This window comes from Mandrillus leucophaeus, unplaced genomic scaffold, assembly GCF_000951045.1.
Source record: "Mandrillus leucophaeus isolate KB7577 unplaced genomic scaffold, Mleu.le_1.0 Scaffold117, whole genome shotgun sequence".
NCBI classification, from domain to species: Eukaryota; Metazoa; Chordata; class Mammalia; order Primates; family Cercopithecidae; genus Mandrillus; species Mandrillus leucophaeus.
The window spans coordinates 3,327,401-3,350,282 of NW_012099987.1; the positions used below are offsets into that span (position 1 = coordinate 3,327,401).

General features: G+C 48.0%; 1 protein-coding gene across 1 annotated transcript in view; it reads right to left on the reverse strand.

Annotated features, from left to right (window-relative positions):
- The window catches only part of CRTAC1 (cartilage acidic protein 1), a 192,426-nt gene that overhangs the window by 69,798 nt on the left and 99,746 nt on the right, over positions 1-22,882 (reverse strand). The window contains 1 exon segment of the mRNA XM_012000646.1: positions 4,051-4,247. Within this exon segment, the coding sequence (XP_011856036.1) occupies positions 4,051-4,247 (197 nt within the window).

Here is a 22,882-nt window from a genome sequence, read left to right on the forward strand (position 1 = left end):
GATATGGAGGTGAGGTATCGGCACCTGCCTCTTGTCCCCCTGCGTCCTACACACTCTCCTACCTGGTTTCCCTGAGTAGTGTTGCCTGAGATGCTGCTCAGTGGCTTGTATTTTTCCAGGCTGGTTTCCTCGCCCAGGCCGTCCTGGGATGGTGGTCAGTCTTCCTCCTTCTCCTTTCCCTTACCCACTTGCCAATTCTCAGCCCTTGACCCAGGCCCACTGGGCCCCTCATCTGCATGGTGTTATACTGCGGTCCTTTTCTCTTTGCTCCCACGGTCTCTCCTTCCCACAGGCCAGGAGGAAGGCCTGTGGACCTCTGCCCATGACACTTTGAGTGGCTCTGGCTTTCTTCAGAGCCACAGGACTAAAACGGCTATTGTGTAGAGTGCTTATTAAGTCCTGGGCACTGTAATAAGTGCTTTCCTTCACTATCTCAGGTGTTCATTCAAAAATATGTATTTAATGCTTACTAAGTGACAGGCACTCCTTTGGATCTGGACTATAGCAGTGAACAAGACACTCCCATGGAACTAAGACCCTAGTAGGAGAGATGGACAACAAACAAAAAATAGCTTATTTTCAGATAGTGGTCAGTACTGTGAAGGAAAATAAAGCCAGTTAAGTGCACAGAGGGTAATGGGGTTACAATTTTAGATAAGGGGCTCAGGAAAGATCTCACTGGAGGAGGGGCCTGAATGAAGGAGTGAGCCTGGAGAACATCAGTGGGAAAAGCGTTTCAGGTAGAGGGAACAGCAAGTACGAAGGCCTCAGGTGGGAAGGCAGTGAGTAAGAGGAAGAGTGGAGGAAAGAAGATCAGAAAAGCAACCCGGGTCACATAGGAGGGGTGCTGTAGGCGATGGGAAGGGCTTTGGATATGGAGCCACTGTCGGGAATTGAGCTTAAGAAGTTGGCGTAATTTTAGACGAGGGAGTTGAGGCTGAGAGAGGTCAAGTAACCTGTCCAAGGTCACACAGTAAATAAGGGGCAGACCCCAGGTTTGTACAGAATGACTCCCCCAGGATGTTGTTGGAATGCAGGGTGCTCGCCCTCTTCCAGGAACTCCAATGCTACCATCCCAAAGGCTGGCCAAGGGAGGAGAGAGGGACCATGCTTCCACAGGTTGCTCCAACATCCTGGCACATGCCATGGGCACAGCCAAATGCCATGGGCATGCCTGGGCTGGTTGGGGGTCCCTGGAGAGTGGGCAGGGTGGCAGTGGCTGAGTGCCATGCCAGCTGGGCCCAAGGAAGTGCTGACACGGCACAATGTCCCTGCTCCACACCCCGCCCACTGCCGATGAATCAATGGGATCACTCAACTGAAAAATGAACTCAAACCCACAGACATCCCTGAAACCCATAGAAGGTGGCCAGCACTGAGGCTGCTGGGCACTGTTGCCTTACCCCCCACCCCGGGGGCCGGCTCCGGCCTCTCCCAGTGCACACTTATGCCCTTGATCTCAGGAGCCCAGGGCCTTTCTGGTGCCTCCACTGTGCTTGCCTTTCTTGACTTCCCTCAGTTGGCAAACCCTCTCTCAGGCCCAACAACTCACGCCTGCCTGTTCTTCCTGGGATTTATTTATCAAATTTTAACTTAGCTCTTAGGATGTGTAATGTCTGACTGGGGCCGAAGGGGGCCACAACATGAACGATACAAGGTTTTGCCTTCAAGGAGCTTACAGTACAGGCAGGGCATTGGGAGAGGGGACTCAGATACCCAGAGAAACGCAAGGCTGTGTTGAGGATAGAGTGTAAACTTCATGAGGGCAGGATTTTTGTGTTTTATTCACTGAAGCATCCTCAGTCCCTAGAATAGTAAGTGCTCAGTAAATATTTGTTCAATGGATGAATGCATTAATAAATGAGTAGGGTTGTTGTGAGGCTGAGCATGAAACCAGCGTGATTCTGAGGTAGTGGCCTTCCACCTTGGTGTATGGGGAATTGCCTGGAGGTCTTTACCATCTGGTGACTGCGTCCCACTCCTGGAGGTTCTGATGGGATTGACTGGGATTGACTGGAGTGCCGCTTAGCTGGGATTGTTGAAAGCTCCCCAGGTGACCCTAATGTGCAGCCTGGGCAGGGAACCAGGGCTCTGGGATTCACAATGCAGCACTCTAAGAGCATGGGAGGGGCTGCTGCTTCAGAGACACCTGGTGGCTGCCACAGCAGGTGCTCTGTGCTTGGTGAATAGGGGATGGTCTGTCCCCTTCCTCTGGCATCTGCTTGCTGAGCCCACACTTCCACAGTTCTCCTTGCTCCAGCTTCCCAGCCTCTGGGAGACTTCCTGGGGACTCACCCCTTCTGCAGGCATCCCTTGACACTGCTCCCTTTCTGACCTTGTCCCACATTAAAGAGTTGATCAGCCCATCAATTAATTGTGTCCTAATCCAATCTTGGCTTGGCTGGAGAGAGGGCAGTAAATCCAGCTGCATAATCATGCCCTGATATTTGTGTAGGGATAATTACTATCTCTCAGGCCTCACTTGGTGGCAAGATGAGATGAAAACCCATAAAACACCACTCAGGGCTGTGGCTCATTGTTTCTTGGCTGCATGAGGCTGGCTGCCAGCCAGACAGCACTGCCTGCCCCTGCCCCTGGCATGAGCCCTAACCTCTTCCCCTCCCATTCATGCAACTGCAGGACTCAACATCAGGGGCAGTCTAGGGGCTGGATCCTGGCTTGGGCTCAACAACCAATAACGGTAAAGTCGTGGCTCAGGGGAAAGCCAGTGTATATGTGTCAGGGTGGGGAGTGGAGCACAAGGAAGGTGGTCCTCATAGCCAGGCAGTTACCGGCCTCCAGGAGGTTGGGAGGTCCAGGATGATGACTGCTCAAGTCTGAACCACAGAGCTTTATCCAAAGCAGACCCGAAAGAGGGCTGCCTTCTGGAGGAGCCCACTGCATATTCAGCCTGGCCCCACAGGGACACAGGGCCCTACATCCCTCACAGTGTCCCTCATCTCGGGACACTGGGGCCTGGGACTTCCACAGAGACGTTACAGCCCCACAGGCCTGGGCTGAGATCCTGAGATCTGAGCCTGAGAAAATGCAAGCATCAGGGGTGGGAAACCACCTTGATCTGCTGCCACAAGGGCACAGCCCCCAAATCATGAGACACTGAGCAAGCACTGCAAGCTAGGCTCTCCAAGAGGCAGTGAGGACACAGGGTTGAGGAAAGCCGTAGAGCATCTTGATTAAGAGGATGGATCTGGAGTCAGACTCCTGGGTTTGAATCCTGGGACTTACAAGCTGCGTGGCCTTGGGCAAGTCAGGTAACCTCTTTGTGCCTCAGTTTCCTCAATTGTACAGTGGCATTTACCAGTACCGAGGTGTGTGAGGCCTAAATGAGATAATTAATGTAAATGCTTATATCAGGGTCTGACACACAATAGGTACTACTTAAGTATTAACTGTTATTATTGTCACTGTCATTTAGCCTTCTGGGCATCAATTTCCCTCATCCATTCCTTAGCACGCAGGACCTTGTTACTTAAAGTGTGGTCTCTGACCCAGAGGCATCGTCATCATAGCCTGGGAGCCGGTCAGAAGTGCAGGGTCTCGGCCCCACCCAGACCTGCTGAATCAGTCTGCATTTGCACAAGACCTCTAGGGGATTCGGATGCACACTTCAGTTCGAGAAGCTCCTGCAAGAAAAGGCTCCATGAACTCAAGGTCTCTCTTCTATACAGTTGTATCCTCAGCACCTCTAGGCTGGCATAGTGTAGGTGCTTGGCAAGAATTTGGGGAGAGGGGTGAGGAGGGCTCACATTAGGAGGTGGTGGTGGGGATACTCAGTCTGAGGGAGAGCCTCGGTCTCTGCTCACCCTGTCCATCTCCAGGCCCAGAGTTCAGGAGATGAGACCTACAGGCTCAGACGCAAGAGAAGAAGTCGTTCTGGGACCCAGAGAGGTCCTGCGGCAGCAGGGGGCAGTGCCTAGGGGGACGATGACAGTTGCCTGAGAAAGGGCCAGGGTTCCCACGGCCCTCCCCAAGTTGGTGCTGGGAGGGAGAAGATGGGAAGCAGGAAAAGACCTGGGCCCCAGCCCTTACCCGAGAAGGCGTTATTGGTGTTGAGGAAGTAGATCTCCTCCCGGCCATCGCCGTCGATGTCGCAGGCTGTGACCCCGATGGCGTTCCCCTGCCGGTCCCGCAGCGCGTAGTAGGGTGAGCTGCGCTCGTCGACCGCGATGTTCACCAGCCGCTTCTGGGCCCGGTCGTACTTCAGAACCAGGTTGGGGCCATTGTACCTGGAAGAGGAATGGGGAGGGGATGCTGGAGAGGAGCCGCTGGGCCCACCCAGTCCCATCCAACCAGTACAATGGGTTGGGAGTCCTCCCGGACACGCTATGAGGCAAGTCAGCCCCAGAGTGTTCCTGGGGAACCCAGCCAGCCTTGCCTCACAGAGCCCTGAGTGTTGGATGAGTGTCCCTGAATCAGATTTGGGCTCGGGTGCAGTGAAAGTCAGCAGGGGCCATGTGGGACACCATATAAGCAGCTGGGTGGTGGAGGGAAGTGGGAACCAAGGACAGACCCTTCCCACAGGCTCCACTGAGGAAAACAAAGAACTTCCTGACGCTCATCTTGCCCATTTCAATGCAAAAGGCACTTTCACATTTATGATCTCATTAATTTAAATTTAACAATCAAGAGAGGTAGGCATGTATTAGTAACCCGTTTTATGGATGAGGCAACCGATGAGGTTTATCAGGGAAACTGAGGCTCAGAGAGGCTGAATGCCCTTTCCAAGGTAACACAGCCTAGGAAGTGTCAGGTGCTGGGAGTTGAACCAAGGCCCTTTCTACTATCCCAAGTCCCGAGTCTCTGTGTGAATGAGCCCTGGAGGAGCAGGAGGCTTTGTTGTTGAGGTTTGAACAACTCTCCTGACAAAGTCACCGCATTTAAACAGAGGGATGAAATTAGCCTCTCAGTTGGGAGAACACGAACATGTCTAAAGTTATTAAACAGACATGCTGGATCTTTTTCTAAGAACTCAAGACAAAAGGTTAAAAGCCATCACTACTTATCTCTCCTCTGTCTCACTCTCCTGCGCCTGCAACTCCCTCCTCGCTGTACTGAAGCCCAGGCACGTTCTTGCCTCAGGCACTTTGCACTTGCTGTTCTCTGCCCAGGATGCTGTTCCTCCAGACATCCACACCGCTGGCTCCCGCCTTCATCTCCCTTAAACCTTTGCCCCCTTGTTCCTTCTCAGTGAGGCCTTGCCTGCACACGCTCGGAAAATTAGCAACCACCCCCACCACTGCACCACCACCCTGTTCTCTATCTCTCACGAATGCTCTCTTCCCAGAGCGCTGACCAACAGCTGACAATTCCATATTCTCATTTATCTCTTCCTTCTCTGTCTGGTCCCATTAGAATGTCAGCTCCATGAAGGCAGAACTTCTCGTCTGTTTTGTTCCCCAGTGCCTAGAACCATGCCTAGCATTCAACAGGCGCTCAATAAATATTTATTGGCTAATTGAATGAATGAAAGCTCTGAGCTCATGTCTGAATCATAAAATCTCAGGTATCCCATGGTCGATTTCTTTGCATCACCCTCCCATATGGAGAAAACAAGGGCCCTGCAGGAAGTCAGCGTGCCCAGGGTCACACCCCAGGCAGCACAGAAATGAATGTCTGAGGCCTCTTCCTGCCCGCTGGGAGCACCAGCTTGCCAGGTTCTCCCAAAGAATGGAACAGACCTCATCCACAGGGTCCCCCACCTCTTCCTACGTTTCAGCCTGAATGTGCACATTCAGAGGGAAATGCAGACACTGGCTCCGGAGGGCCCCCAGCTGGGAACACCCAAGGAGGGCAGGAAGAGCTCTCTAAGGTCTTTGAGAGAAATCACTTCTTTCTTTCCTGAAACAAATCCAGTCTGGCCCGCTGCACCATCCCAAGATGCAGAAGTCAGCGAGGTTTAGGGGATGCTGAGCAGCTGGCTGGGCGCCTTCTGGCCCCCACAGGGTGTGAAAGGAGAGATGGAGCTCCTGGGGGCTGAGTCAGCGCCCGGTGATGGGAGGTCACGCCTTAGACACCTTGACGAAGAGCGTCTGAGGGCTGCATGTCCAGGGTGCAGCATGACCTATGGAGATGTGTCTAGCCAAGGGCCAGGGGAGGCAAGCACTTGGGTTCCAGAACTGTCAGCAGCTGGCTCCAGTGCTCGGGGACAGGAAGTGCCTGTGAGGGCTGAACACGAGTCTTGCAAGCCTTGGGGTCTTCTGCTTTTCCATCACTACTGCACCTTGTAAGACGGCTGTATTTGCGGAGTGCTTGGCCTTGTTAAAAGCACCCTCACATGCACGGTCTCCCTTGAGCGCCACACCATCTCAGAAGGAAGGTAGGCAAAGCATTTTTCCAGAAAAGGAAACTGAAGTGAGGTCCAAGTTTACACAACTTGTTAGTGGCAGCGCTGGGCCTCTGTGTCTTCAGGGTCCAAACCCCAAGTTCTTTCCGTACTGCCTATGATGCCAGCACTCTCAGGCTTGTTCATTTTTTCCCCTGGCTGCCTCCCACAAAGTAGTGCCCCTGAGAAATGCCTGAGAATTTCATGGAGATGTAGCTGGCGAATATTACCGTAGTCTTACATTTCAATAGCACTTTACACTTTACAAAGCACTTTCTCATCCTTGGGCTCATTTACTTCTTAAAGTTCCTAGCTCTGCCAGAGATGAGGTTGGTGGCCTTGGGCTGGTCAGTTCTCTCTAGGCTCTGCATTTCTCTTCTGTGAAATGCAAGAGTTGGACAAAATCTGAGGGTCATGACATGTGTGGTAAAAAGCAGCCCCGGGAGCCTACTGCTCCGTTCAACTAGAGCATCTGTGTGTTAATGCATTTTGTTTTATGCATCACATTCCACAATACGTTGTTTGAACAAGGGATTCCAGAGCTGGAGTTTAAAAGCCCCTGGACTCTGTGGGTTCGTGAGTCTCACTAACCTTATGAGATGATCAGAGCAGGCGCCCGCTGTCCCAGGCTGTGGCTGAGAAGCCACCACATAAACCCAGCACTGACACCCTTCCTCTGCGCCCCTGCCCCTTGGGTCTCCTAGAATGTCTTCACCACCCCCTGAAGCCAGCTCCCAGTGCAAGGTGAGGGATCAAGGCCTCCTCACATGTTGGAGTCCAGTCCTTCTGCCCTGAATCTGGAGTAGCTGGGGTACACACAAGGTCCCTGCACCATGGTAGTAACCCTGGAAAGGCAGTTGGCCCTGGCTCTCTCTTCTTTAAAGAGTTTTGAGTGCCAGTTCCAGCGGTGAGGTTGCTAGGCTGGGTCAAATTCTTCGATCTGTTCCAGAGTGAGCACACGCCACAAAGGCTTCCCTAAACCTATGTGGTAGCTTGGGATGCATCCTGACACTCTGCCCCTCATCTCCCCCAGCCCCCACTGCCTCCCAGGACTACAGATACAAAGCCAGACCAACAGCTCCTAGGTTGGGTTCTTGGCACCCCATGGTGCAAGGCCAGGGTAGTGCCAGGAGTTGCCACTCCCTCCTTTCACCCAGGCTGCTGTCTGCTGAGTCTGCTGGACCAACACTCAGAGCCTCTCACAATCCCCCAAGAAAACCAGGAGAACCAGCCTTCTTCCCTCCCCCACTTCTTCTTGAGGCTGACGCTCCTGTTTGCTTCCTCACCATCCCCTGAGTGTGCTCTGCCCTTTCCAGCTCCTGTGGTTTTGCTCAGCTGCAGTGGTCCCCTCCCACAGGGAATGCTCTCCCCACCTTCTCAGCCTCCCACGAAGCCTGCCCTGACTGCCCCTGCTGGATGTGACCTTCTCTTCTCTGGAAACCCACAGCATTTTGCACCTTGGTTATTGCTGTGCAGCCAGAATTGTTTGTGTTCCAACATCACTTTCCTCATTAAAACGTGCTTCTTGAGCTCAGGAAGCATGTGGAGTGGATGCATCTCTGCATTTGCTGTGCCTGGAGCAATGCTTGGCACAGAGTAGGTGCTTAACAAATGTCTATTTGATGCAAGAACGAGTGAATCAGTGGGTGAATGAATGAATGAATAAAAATAATCATAGGTAGCATTAGCAGAGCAGCCACTGCGTGCCGAGAATTATGCTAAGTGCTTTGTACCCACTGTCTCATTCCATCCTCACAACGATCCTAGGACATGGGTCTTATTAACACCCCATTTCACGACGTGGAGACTGAGGTTCAGAGGTTAGATGACTTGCCCACTGTCACGCTGCTGGCAGTCCCCACGCTGACGAGCCTGAGAAGCTGGGTGTGAGCTATGTGGGCTTACACACTTTCTCTGACACCTGTCAGAGACTTTTGGGCACTTTTATAAATTCTGAAGACTTCGAAGCTCGGTTAAATGGAGCCAGGAAGTGGGGCAAATTCCCATGTTTTGAAGCAGCTATGGCTTCCCAAACGATGGGCCAGCAGGCAGGGGTGACGGGCTCAGTGGAACTGTAAAATCTGCTTGAGAGACGCCATCAAAGGCACAACCGACCCGTGCTGTGAGAACCATCCCATTTGGGTGCCAGTTCACTGGGACAGTACCACTGTGGGGACAGCAGGGTCCTGGGTTTTGCCGAGAGCAGCCTGGGGGTGAGGTCCTGGCCCTGCCACCTCCTGGCTCTGACCCCAAGCTTGTCCCTCGGTTCTTCTAAGCTTTGGCTTCTGCATCTGGAAAGGGGGCTGCTGCATACCTCGCAGGATGGCTGTGAGGATGAGGTGCCAGAGTGTGTGTGACAACACTTTGTAAACTGTGAGGAGTTACACAATCAGAAGTTCTTATCATTATTTAGAAAAACAACAAACCCGGGGCACAATCTCTCACTCTCCAGTGATCATGTTGATCTTTCCAAACACACTCCAGCATTTCTTGTCCCCAAATATCCCACCCGCGGTAGCTCATCCTCTGCAGGTATATTTCTTTATTCCCACGTAAAACCAAACTTCTCTCTCCACTTTCCTGCTGGCTATTTGCCCCACCCCCATCCACCTTCCTACCCCAATTCTGACACAGCTTTTCCTGCTACTGTCATGGGTAGCACCCCACCCACAACTCGGGGTGCCCTTTTCTGTCCTCATGCCCCTCGGTCTCTCAGCTGTATCTGGCATAGTTGTTGCTCTCTCTGCCTTTTCCCCAGCACTGTCTTCTGAAAGCACTCTCCCCTCTAGGCCGAGGAGGCCACCCTCCTCTGTTTCCTGCTCTCTCTCTGGCTTCCTCTCCTTTCCCCACCATAATTCCTTCTTCCTCTCCCTTCCCTTTTAATGTTGGAATTCCCAGGCCAGGTCCTGGGCCTTCTCTTCTTTCTCTCCCCTTTCACTAGGGGATAACATTATTCCCCTGACTGACAATTCCAAATTTATACCTCCAACCCAAATCCCCAGTCCCAGGTCAAATGCATATCTCTGACTGGCTACCTGACATCATCCTTTGGACGTCCACTGCTACCTCTAATAGAACATGTTCAAAGTGGACCACTCCACCCCTCCCTCCTACAAAGGAACACCCAAGTACTAAGGCCAGGAACCTGCGTCAGCCTTGGCTTTCCCTCCCCTCTGTCTTCGCCTTTCATCAATAGGCCCATCCTGTCGTTTCTACTTCCAAAAATGTTTCACAAATCCTTTCTCTTCTTTCCTCCGCCACTGCCACCATCTCTGGGCAGACACCCTTCTCTGTTTCCTCACTTGACTCTCCCCTAATTTTATTCCCCTACACTGTAGCCAGGGGCATCTTTTTTACTGCATAAATCAGATCATAGCTAAAACCCTTTGGTGGCTTCCCATTGTATGGGAATGAAACCCAGACCTGCGATCACTCCTGGCCTCACAGTCCGCTTGGTCTGCTCCCCTACCTCATTGGCTTCCTTCCGCCACAGGGTCTCCTTTCAGCTCCTTGAATTCTGGCAGGTGCTTCCCAACCCAGCGCCCTCTTGCGGAATTGCTCCTGCCACCCAGCACACTCCTTCTCATCCTTTGGCTTCCTCTTCAGAGGCTCCTCAGAGAGATCTCCCTCACTGGTATTCTTATCACTGCATTCAGCACTTATTCCTGTTTCTTCACTTATTTATTGCCTGTCTCTTCCAGTAAACTATAAGCTTCCTGAGTTAAAGACTGTGTCTGTTTTCTTCATTCCTGTCTCCCCATCATCCAGTCCATATTGAGCACTCAATAAACCACCGCAGAGCGAATGGAAGAGACGAAGCCCGTGGAAGGTATAAAGAGCTGAACAAAAGTTTGATTGGGCCGCCAATCTCTTGTTTGGTCTTTGACTCTACACTTTCATCAGTTCCCAAAATATTAATACATGTACAAACATAGTCATGAAAAAGAGCTTTCAGCACCAACAATTGGTGTCCTGGGTAAGGGGGAGAGAAAACAACAAATGCTGTAGTTATGGAGGATTAACTTCTTTTCTGCTTAGAATCATTGATCTATGTGAAAAAAATCACTTAGGGAGTCACATAAGGGGAAGCCAGATAGAAGGATGTGAGCACCTATTGTATACCAGCTACTGTGCTAAGTAATTTACATATGACATTCCATTTTATATACATAGAAACATTTTTTAGATTTGAAACATACAGAAAATACGCTATCTATTTGAAAATTAACAGAGAAATTGTTTTCATTAATTTTTTTTTTCCATTAAAAAGTGAAAAAAAAGGCTGGGCATGGTAGCTCATGCCTGTAATCCCAGCACTTTAGGAGGCTGAGGTGGGAGGATCCCTTGAGCCCAGGAGGTTCAGACCAGCCTGGGCAACATAGTGACACCTATCTCTACAAAAAAATAAAATAAAAAATTTAGCTGGGTGTGGTGGTGCATTCCTGTAGTCCCAGTTACTCAGGAGGCTGAGGTGGGAGGACTGCTTGAGCACAGGAGGTCGAGACTGTGGTGAGCTGTGATCATGCCACTGCACTCCAGCCTGGGCAACAGAGCAAGATGCTGTCTTAAAAAAAAAAGTGAAAAGAATATATCTATTCAGTAGTATAGTCAAGATAGAGAGTCAGGGCAGAAAGAAGAGACAGATGTACGAATATACAAAGAGTGCAAGACCGAGACCAGAGACACATGGAATATACAAAAATGGAAATGAGGAAATATACAAAAAGGGAAAATGAAGCCAATAAGCAGAGATAAAATGATATCAGAGCATACCTAAAACCTTTTAAGTAAACATAGATACAGAGATAAAGACACCTACCCATATAAAGGGAGCCCCATGAAAAAGGGCATCTGCATATCTACAAAGAAAAATGGAGAGAGCCCTAGAAAGTCTCAAAGTCACGGACACATCAACAGGACTCTGACATATGATCACAGAGAAATAATGCCATCTTGTGGCCATTTGGGGCATTTCCTCTAAACGTTTTTAAAGATGTGTTGCATTTTCACAACTATGGGCACAAAGGAGTATTTTATTTTGGTCACTTTGATATTCTCATTTTATAGATACACAAAGTTTCTGAGAAAAGTGACTTTCTAAAGTCAAACAGCTAGTCATTAGATAAAATAAATGGAAAGACAAACTTATCCCTTAGTCTAAAGCAGGGATCAGCAAACTATGGCCTGTGGGCCAAATCTGGCCTGCTCCCATTTTTGTAAATACGGTTTTATTGGAACACAGACATACTCATTCACTTATGTATTATCTATGGCTGCTTTTGCTAAATATTGAAGGTGATTAATCGCAATAGAGATTGTATGGCCAAAAGCTGAAAATACTTTCCATTTGGCACTTTACCGAAAAAGATTGCCAACCCCTGGTCTCCAGGATTGTCAGCCTTATATTATGAGTATATTATAAGTTTTAAATGATCATTATAATAACTTAACAAAAAATTAGAATAAGGTTTAGTAAAAATTAATTTGGGTTCAGTACTTGGGAATACATAGTTTCCTGAAGCAAGTATTTCAGGGAGAGTGAAGGTTAAATGTAGGAAAGATTTTAGGTCTTAGGATGGCGACTGTAAGGCGAGATAACCTTTGGGGGAAAAAGAAACTGAGAAGAGTTGCTTAAGGGCCAGGCACAGTGGCTCACGCCTGTACTTCCAGCACTTTGGGAAGCCGAGGTGAGTGGATCACGTGAGGTCAGGAATTCAAGACCAGCCTGGCCAACATGGTGAAACCCCATCTCTACTAAAAGAAAATACAAAAATTATCTGGGCGAGGTGGTGCACACCCTGTAATCCCAGCTACTTAGGAGGCTGAGGCAGAGGAATCGCTTGAACCCATGAGTTAGAGGTTGCAGTAAGCCAAGATCACTCCATTGCTCCCCAGCCTGGGTAACAAGAGTGAAACTCCATCTAAAAAATAATAATAAAAGAGTTGCTTAACATGATAATAGTGTTCTCTAAATAGGGATTTAATCCAAGGCTAAGAAATGAGCAAAAGCATTTGTGCTCTAAGTGAGGGGGTAGAAAGGATGTGGTGGATGGTCTCTTAAAATGGCCACCATCATTTCCTTTCTTCTCTGTATGCATGTGTTACTCCACTCATCAAGACGTGGAGTCTATTTCTCCTCCCCCTAAATTTGGGCTGGCTTTGTGATTTGCCTTGATTGGCAGAATATGGTGGAAGTGATGTTGGAGCAGTTCTGACCCTAGCCTGTAAGGGACCTAGCAGCTTCCACTTAGTCTCTGGAGGAAGCCAGGTACCAGATACAAAATTTGGCTACCTTGAGACCACCATGCACTGAAATCAAAGCTAGCTCCATGGAGTGGCCATGTGAAAGAGCACCAAGGTATCTGATTTGTGAGCAAGGACTTCTCAAACTTTCTAGCCTAGCTCATCAACAGCTGAATGCAGCTAAGTGAGTGACACCAGCTAATGTCACATGGAGCAGAAGAACCACCCAGATGAGCCCTTTCCAAATTCCTGATTGACAGAATTGTGAAAAATAATAAATTGTTTTTAAGCCCCTAAGTTTTTGGAAAAGAAAGTAAATAATGATGACCTATCATCTCAGACCTAAGGAGAGGAAAAATTTATCCCTGGCAAGTAGGAAAAAGGATTATTCCTAAATCAGTGGAATTCTCTAGGATGGCTATTTGAATTCACAGTAGACAGGTCTCCCCAAGGGAGGCCTGGACCGGTTGTGTTGGTACTTGGATCTCAGGATATGGGAAGGACTGTGCAGAGCCTGAGAGTGGAAGAGTAATAAGAATACAGGGATCCCAGAAACTCCTGTTTTTCTACTCCTCCTTCTCTTTCTTCTTTCCTTTCTAACCATATCTAAATGTTTCCCATTTTGAATGCACACTCTTGAGAATAGATCATTTCTTTGGAAATGTGTGTAATGCTCTTTTTTTTGTTCCTTTTTACACATTTATTCTTTGAAAGCCATTTAAGTTAAATAGGACCAGAAAACATATGGGAAGACATTCAAACAGGAGATTCACAGATTGTATCCTGGAATAGGATATATCCAGAGGCCAAATATTAGTTTAAAGGAATGGAGACTTTGGTAATGGGAAGGTTCTGGGCATGATGAGAAATCTGGGGCAGGGTTCCGCTAGGGAATAAATTGGGTAAGGTTGGAAAAATAACAATAACAAAATCAGATTTGATCCTGATTTAGGAGCTGGCCAGAGTGGAGAAGACTCCACAAATAGAGTGCTCTACTGACGAAGGTAACTTTAAGAAAAAAGAGAAAAACCTTTTGTCCTAAGGGGCAGATGGTTTTTCAAGAAAGGGATGGTTGGCACCAAAAGGTCAGAATAATCTGCTGTGATGAGTGTCTGTGTTCTGTAAAAATTCCACTCAGACTGATTGATTTATGCCTTGTTCTTAAAAAGATCTGTGCTCAGCATGTGCTCGATGTCCTTGGAATTTCTTATATTTTCATGAGCATAGAAGCACCCAGAAGGCAGGGACTATCCTATGCAGATCTATTCCCCATCATGCCTAGGCCAGTGCCAGGAAAGAGCAAGTGCTCAGTCATGTTTGCTGATGATGACAAAAACCATAACTCCATTCCTCAATGCATGTTTCTAGGAAAAGAGGAAGACAGAGAGTCAGGAATTCCCATAAACTGTCAAAGGAGGGATTCAGGTGACAGACGGAGGCTATGTTAATCAGGATTCTTTGGTTGCAAGTTAACTAACTGAGAAATGTATTGGCTTAGATGTCCGAAAGCAGGAACAGCAAGAGTGCAGCTAGGCTTCAAGATGACTGGAACCAGGATGTGGTGAGCACTTCCTTTTCCTTCTTTCTCATTCTTTTCTCTGCCTATGGGCCTCATTCTCTCACACGATCCTCCTTCCCAAGACTTCAACTATGGCAGCACTCCCAGACTCACATCTCAGCTTTAGGACCAGAAGGGAAAGTGTGTTCTCTCTTCAGTTTGCATGTAAAAAACCCCAGAAAAGAGCACCGATTGGCTCAAGGTGGGTCACCTGTTCATCCCCAGAGGCAGGAGCTGGGAGCCTGTGGTTGGCAGCTTTTAACTAGTAGCAAGGCCAGTGAAAGTGGCATCTTGGGATCCACCTATACAGATGCAGGAAGAGAAGTGCCGGAAAGGATAAGGATGTGGTTCTAGATGAGAGTGACTCATCTGGGTCTGCACATTCTGGAGACAAACCTATCAAGGCCTCCGGATGGAAGACAACAAACGCTTCCCTGGGACCAGCAAGTCACCGTGTCCTCTAGACATATCTCAAGGGCCCACTATTCCCCTCCAGAAGCCCCAGAAAGAGGTAAACACAGAAAGTGGAACAATGTTTGAGTCACTAGGTCCTAGAAATGATCTGATTCTTGACTTCCTGCCTGATCCTCAAACCCTGTGTTCCAAGCCACAAAGCTGGACTCCAGAGAAGCAGGAGGACACTAAGAGTTGGCAGCGATGAGATCAGCAAGTGGATCCCAGAGTCTGGCCAGAGCTCACCCACTTGCTGTGGATTCAGGCAAATCACTAACTGCTTGGTCACAAAACACTTTAAATAGCTATTCAAACTTTCTCTCCTTCATGCTATAACTACTCAGAAGCTTCTAGCTAAAAAGCTATTGGTCTTTGTTGCTCTTTCAGTTGAGGAGGTAGGCCAATTTAGGGACAGAACAGTGGGGGCAAGGAGCCAATGGATGCTTCACTCTTCTTTAAGAGTAAAAAGATAAGTCAGCCGTTGACTTCATTCCACCCTTCTGGGATCCTATTTCTAGGCAGGCACACCGCGAGGTACTGTGATGGACGCACATGGCATATGATGTAATTCTCTGCTCAGAGTCTCCAGCCTAGTATAGCAAATAAAGAGTGGTCCTAATCCCAAACTTTCAGAGGAAAGAGGGCCAAAAGTTGTAGGGGTAAAAGTTTTAATAAAAGTTTGTTTGATCTGGAACTTGAAAGATATATAGGATTTTAGTAAGAAACATATGGGTCAGGCATTTATGAAATAAATAGTGTGAACAAGGAACAGAAAAATATGTTTAGGGAATAGGGGGTAGACTAGCTGGACAACATAGAAGTGTGTGTTGGACAGAAGTGAAAAATAGTGAAAAGCAAATTGGGAAAGTACATGTTCTGTGAAAGGGCTGTATATGCAAAGCATTCCCCAAATGTTAAAGGAGCCGAGAAATAAAAGAATGAGGTAGACAGATCCAGTTTGTTGGTAAAGTGTCTTTAATTGGGGGAACTTAAAGACAGAAGCGTGGTCTTGGTGTACTGGGCAACTAAGATTGTGGGAGATGTGGCGTGAAACTAAGGTTTTATATTTTCTGGGCCAGGTATGGTGGCTCATGCCTGTAATCTCAACACTTTGGGAAGCCAAGTCGGGAGGATAGCTTGAGACCAGGAGTTTGAAATCAGCCTGGGCAACATAGTGAGACCTCATCTCTAAAAAAAAATAAATAAAATAATAATTAAGAAATAAATGAAGATGATATTTGCTAAGAAATAGGGGCTACTGAAGGATTCTGTGCAGGGATTCCATGTACTGTTATGTCAAACACTGTTTCGGAGAGTATTGTCTGGTATGTGTGAAGGACTGGCCACAGAAGAAAATTGAAATGATAGTGCAGAATAATGGCAATTGGATTCCATGGCATTCCCTGAATTATTGCAAAAAACTCTTCTGAGCTAATGTGATTAGGTTTCTGTTCCTTATAATAAGTAAATGACTCTTAAGACAAAATAGTGTCAAAAAACCACAGAAATCAAGAAGGCAAGGGTTAAAATAAGAGGGGTAGCCAACAGTGTCAGATGCTTTTAAGGGTCAAAAAGGCCAAGGAGTGGAAAGAGCAAGTGTATTTGGCAATTTGGAAGCCACTAATGACTTTCAAGAAAGCTGTTTCCTTAGAGAGGAGAGGAGAGGAGAGCTAGACTGAGGGTGCATGGGAGTGGATGGGGCCACAGTGTGGATGGGTCATTGAGGACAAAATGTGCTCAGAAAGTCCTAAGATATGTGCTGGGGAACACGTGGTTAAGCAAGGGTTTCACCAAGCTCTGGGGCCTGTGCATGTTTATGAGCAAGAGGAAAAGACCTAGGAGAGGCAGTTGATGCTGCGGGCATCTAGGCAGGGTGTGCAGTAGGTCGGGAGAACAGAGTGTCATGTACCAGCCGACGGGTTGGGCCTGGAATTAAGAGGAAAGGAAGCCAGGATGGGCAAGAAGAGAGGATAAGGTGGAAGAGAGCAACTAGACGGTAATACCCTGTATTAGTCCATTCTCACACTGCTATAAAGAACTGCCCGCAACTGGTAATTTACAAAGGAAAGAGGTTTAATTGAAGTTCCACATGGCTGGGGAGGCCTCAGGAAACTTACAATCATGGGGGAAGGGGAAACAAACACTTTGTTCTTCACATGGCATCAGGAGAGACAAGTGCCGAATACAGGGGGAAAAGCCCCTTCTAAAACTATCAGATCTCGTGAGAACTCGTTCGCTATCATAAAGACAGCATGGGGGTAACTACCCCCAACATGATTCAATTCCCTTCCACAGCACGTGGAGATTATGGGAACTGCAATTCAAGATAAGATTTGGGTGGGGACACAGCCAAACCATATCACACCCAGAGAGCTTGTTGAAGGAGAAGCTAGATTAGCAAGTGAGAGACTTACACATGACCACTTGCCATGGTAAACAGGGCCTGCAGGATCAGCCACCTCAGAGGGGGAAGTCAGGCCAACTCAAGGAATGTAAGCTGCTGCGAACAGGTGCTGGGACCCTGGTCCCACAGAGAAGAGAGACCCTGCACCAGGAGGGGAGCGATCTGTGCAGAGAGTCCTGGGCAGAGCCAGGCAGCCAGATTGGACAAGAGGGCACAGACAGAGGTGGAACACAGGCAGGGCTGCCTTCCCCCAACCCTAGGGAGTGGCTTGGTAAAGGTGGTAGAAGCATCTGCTCTCCAGAATGAGGTGAGTTCTGTGGGGGTAGCACAGAGTGGCGGAGAGAGCCCTGGACTTGAAGTCAGACATAAAGGCTGAGAGGCAGCATCGCTCCATGGTGAGGCACTCAGCTGGGCAGTCAGACCGTCTGAGGGCAGATTCCTGCTCTGCAACTCTCTAGCTGTGTGGGTGCTCCTGGACAAGCCACCTAACCTGTCCAAGCCTCAGTTTCCTCATGTGTAAAGTGAGGATGCCGAGATCAGCTCCCAGGCCATAGGGCTGTGCAGAGGATTAGCATAATATCTATAAAGTAGTGAATACAGGGCTTGGCACAGAGCAAATGCTCAGTAAACACTGGTTAATACGTCTGTATTTTTCTCCTTATATACTCAGTGTCTGACACATAATGGGAGCTCGAAAAATATTTTTGAAAGAATGAATTATTATTATTACCTGTGTAGCCTTGAGCACAGAAGACTCTGAGCTCCATGGAGTTCTGGACTATATTTTATTCTTCCAGCCCTTAACACAATGTTTGATGAAGGAACCTGCATATATTCACTAAGATTCAGTTTCCTCATCTATAAAGTGGGGCTAACAATATTTGTCCTACCCCAAGGTCAAACGAGATAATATATGTAAACCATGACACAGCTATTGGTTTTGCATGTATGCATACGCATACACACACACACACATGCACACACACACACACACACACACACACACAAAGAGAGAGAGAGAGTGTATGGCTATTATCTGTAGCAGAGGCAGCTGCCTGGGCCCCGGGGAGCCCTAGGTCTTCTACCCAATTTGACACGAGCTGAATGATAGGCCCATTGAGCTGCAGAAATGCCCCGTTAAAGGAGAAGATGGGAATTTGTTAAGGATCTAGTCAGCTGGCAGCTTTGTGGTTTTCTCCAGCAGGGAGGACGTCTGGGGCTGAGCACAGGACTAGAGATGTGCAGGAGGCTGCTGTAAGCAAGCGTGGCCTGAAGTCTGGGTTGGACAGGCAAACAGACACAGGTCACTAGACACAGGTCATGGGCCCTGTCGGGGCAGAGAGCAGACAGGACTTGCCTGGTGAAGGGCAGGGTTATCATATAAAGATAGACCAGGTGAGCTCTTGCTGGTCACTGCTCATGGGGGAATGGATGAGAAAACAGAAAGGCCATTTTCAGATCAGAAAAGGCCTATTCTGCTAGCCCAGGGCTCTGTCCGACCAGACAGAAAGGTAGGCCTGGAATTAAGAGGAAAGGAAGTCAAGATGGGCAAGAAGATAGGACAAGGTGGAAGACAGTGACTAGACAGTGACACCCAGAAACCTTGGCCTTCTCATAGGTACGTAACTGGTGAGGTTCTCAGCTGAGAGAAGGGTGTGAAGTCACGGCTTGAGGAAGGAGAAGTTGGAACAGCAACTGAGAAGCTGGCTGGGGGGCCAGGTGATTCTGCCCGGGTGACTGCCTCCTCTTCATGATAGTGAAATTCCCCCACAATGACTATCTGCTTGGAATTTTTAATATAAGTCACTGAGTGCCCTGTATCTGTCAAGACAAATGGGCCATGTGGTGTTGCACCCTTTGCTCACCTGCATCTCCACCTCCTCTGTCCATACCTTATGCATATACTGTTCTGCCTGCTGGATCTATTCCCTACTGTGGGTATCCCATCCCAATGGCAAAATCAAGACAACAAAATCCTTCTAGTTGTCTCTTTCCTGCTGCAGCTAGTGGGGGTAGGACGGGCTGTGTCTTGAGAAATAACGGTTGGAGGAAGCAGCAAAAGCCTTCTAGTTGCTATGGAGTGTTAACTGATGAGTTAAACTCTTCATTTGGATTTGAAGAAAATAGTTCTAGAAGAGATTCTTGCTTTAAAAAATATATAAAGCTGCCATGTACTAAAAGCGGTCATTCAGAGGGGTCTTTGTTGCAGGCTGCCTTGAATTTCCTCAGCCAAGCATTGACACTGATCAGAATCTGGATGTTGGAGCAAATGTGCCTTAAAGTTTAGGGATAGAAAATGTTGTGTGTTAAGTACTAATGAGAAAGTGCCAAATTGTACCTAGACATTTATTTCTTTGAAGTGCTTGCTATATAAAAATTACCTACCTGACTGCCAGTTAAGATAAACAGTGATTTTAATTACAAATGAAAGGTACATGACTACAATCTAAGATACTAGGTAAGCACACATTTTATGGTTTGATTCATCCACCTAGAACAAAGCCCCTGCTAGAGCTGTGCCTCCCACCTGCAGGAAAAGAATAGCAAAAGTGGATTCTTGCTACTCAAAGTGTGGAGTGGGGACTGGTGGTGCCAGCATTATTGGGGAGCATGTCAAAAAGTGTGAAATTTTGGGCCCCACCCCAGATCTCTGAATCAGAATCTGCATTTTAAAAAGGTGCCCAGGGATTCACACGCACATTAATGTTTCAGAAGGGCTGGCCTGGATCAGCCCGACTCAAAAAATAGCCTGTAGACCACCTACAATGAAAACATCCAGAGAGCTTGTTAAAAATGCAAATTCTATGCTGGGCTTGGTGGCCCACACCTATAATTCTAGGACTTTGGGAGGCTGAGGCGAGTGGATTACCTGAGGCCAGGAGTTTGAGACCAGCCTGGTCAACATGGCGAAACCCCGTCTCTACTGAAAATATAAAAACTAGCGAGGCGTGGTAGTTGGCGCCTGTAATCCCAGTTACTCGGGAGGCTGAGGCAGAAGAATCGCTTGAACCTGGGAGGTGGAGGTTGCAGTGAGCCAAGATCATGCCATTGCACTCCAACCTGGGAGAAAAGAGTGAAATTCCATCTCAAAAATAAAAAATGCAAATTTTAGAGCGCTACCCAGACCTACTGATTACAATTGCTAGAAGTGGAGTCCAGGAATCAGCATTCCAAACAAACCCCCAGGTGGTTTTTATGTTCATCAAAATGTGAGACCCATCCCTGGTCCTTCCAATCTCATCAGGATCCATTAAGGACCAGTTGACACATGGTGCTTTGTGTCTAGTACAGAAAAGACTTGGATAAATCTTGTTTCTGCCATTTAGGAGTTTATAATATCACTACAGTTGAACAGGTAGAGAACAAGCTATGGTGTGAATACCTAGAAGGACTGTATTATTGATTAATTCACAATTCACAATGCATTTGATTCTCCCTTCCACACCTGTGAATATACGTCCTCCCTGAGGATGGAGAGTAACCAACATGCTGCCTCCATCCTTCCCAGTTCTGGAGCTGAGTAGATTCCCACTCCCAGGAACCATTCATTCTCTTAAGCCCATGCCTCTGCCACTCTAGTATCCTGCTCAGGGCAGACAGGAAGCCAGCGATTTTATTTCATTAGCTTTTTCCTATAAGCCCTCCCCCTTCCTCCTTGCACCTGCCACCCCTTCCAAGGACCAGTCGGCCCATCCCTCTGCAGCTCTGCCCAAGTTCAGCTCCCAAGACACAGGTCAGAAAGGGGTCAGATCAAGCCTAGGCATCTGCAAGCGCTCAGTCCTTTGGGATGGCACTACCTTTCTTCTTTTCCTTTTGATATGTGCATTTGGTCCCTTCAGAAAGAGAGTGGCATGCACCATCACACTCTCTTTTAGAGATAAGAGAAACCAGCCAGCATCTTTTGAAATTCAGTGTACGACAAGCAGAGATGCAACAAGGTGTGATAGCAGCCCGGCCGGACGTCTCTGTTGATTCATAGCCTTGATAAATGGCCAGGAGGCCAGCAGGCCCTCAACGGAGGTCCCTTAGAGGAACAGTGTCTGTGTTGGTCTAACCCAGCCTGACCTTGGAACTCAAAACACAGAACTAAAGAGGGACAAAGCATTCCTTCCATCCTCATGGCGTCGTCGTCTGCGTCTATAGTTGCATAGCACATTGATGGCTTAATCCTCTCAGCAATCCAGTGGGGTCATTATTTATTTCCCCCACCTTTCAATGAGAAACTAAAGCCCGAGATCAGTCATATGCCCAAGTCACACCACTGGAAAATGTAGGGCTGGGCTTTGAACTCAGTTCCCTGATTCCAAATTCTACTTTCTTTTTACCCAACCATAATGTGTTATTTTCGTCCTATTCATGAGCTAACGTATTATTTCAACTAGACCAGGGATTCCTTTTGGCAAAGCTTGCTCTAAATTATACCAGTGAGTGCAGAACTAGCATGTGATACCCCCTCGGCAGGTGTGATGGCCAAAAAGAAGAGTTACTGCTTCTTTACTTTACGACTCTGGCAAATTCTCGGGAGGTGTAGCTGAAAAATCAATGCCAGATGGCTGTCGTGGAGAAGTCTCTACAGTCGCGCTGCTGTGGCGTCGCCCTGGGAGGAACATCTTTGCAGCTGAGGAGCGTGGCAAGTCTCTGCGGAACCCCAGACCACACAAGCCTCCTGGTCTCTCTGTGGCAGCACATTCCTACTAATTTGGTTCAGCTCCACTTTACTAGAGAAGGCTAATATTGAAGGAAAATGAGGGAAGAGGATATGCAGCAAGAATAGTATCTAGGAGGCATGATTGCTCATCTTGAGAGGACCCCCCAGACCTGGATGTAGATGGTGATAAAGTGGGACAGTGACAGCACAAATAAACCTCCTGTCCTCAACATCATTAGACTCCACAGATAAATGCAGACCTGTTGTCAGAAATGCCAATCTGAGCATTACAAATAACTGACTCGACGTTGTGATTGCTGGAGCTGGGGTTCAGGAGGAAAGAGGAAGCCTGAGTAGTGACCCAGATTCTGCCCTTTGAAGGGTCTTGAAAGAGCAGAGAGGATTCCTGCCAGATCCCGCTTACCTACGTGCAGGAATGAGGAGGGCACCATGAACGCATTCTTCCAAGGACTCTGACACATGCCCTAGGCCTTCATCTTTGTGTGAAATAATTGCCATATATAGCGCGTGAGCTGGGGCCATGTTGGGGCAATGACCCAGGTATTAGTCTCCTAGGGCTGCCATAACAAAGTGCCGCAAATGCTGGCTCAAACAGAAACCTATCTTGTCACAGTTCTGGAGGCTAGAAGTCTGAAATCAAGGTATTAACAAGGTCACACTCCCTTCAGAGGCTCAGAGAGAAGACGTTCCTTGCCTTTTCTACAATCTGGGGGCTGCAGGCATTGCTTGGCTTATGGCTGCATCGCTTCAAGATAAACTCTTCTCAGGATCTTGACCTTCATCATGTCTTTTGCCATAAAAGGTACTGTTCACAGGTTCCAAGGGTTAGGACATGGACATAGCTCTTTGGGGCACCACCATTCAACCACTACATCCTCGCTGGGTTGACACCTATTTTCCCATAAAACCTAACAGTTAGGATAATAATAATAGCAGCTAGGGAGTGTACTAGATGCTTCATATGCAACTCACTTAATCTTCCCAACAACTCTGCAAGGACAATGCTTGTATTTTCTTTCACAAAGAGAACACAAAAGCTCTGAAGTCTACCCTCCTTCATCTTCACCAGAGGTTTTGGGTCTGTGTCCTGTGGAGTCCAAGGGTTTCTCAGAGAGTCCTCAAGAACCCTGAGTGGAAGAGAGGGAGAAAGAGATGGGCTCTGGGCCCCTAAACCCCTTCAGTCCAGTCGTTCCACTTGGATCTGATTTCTGT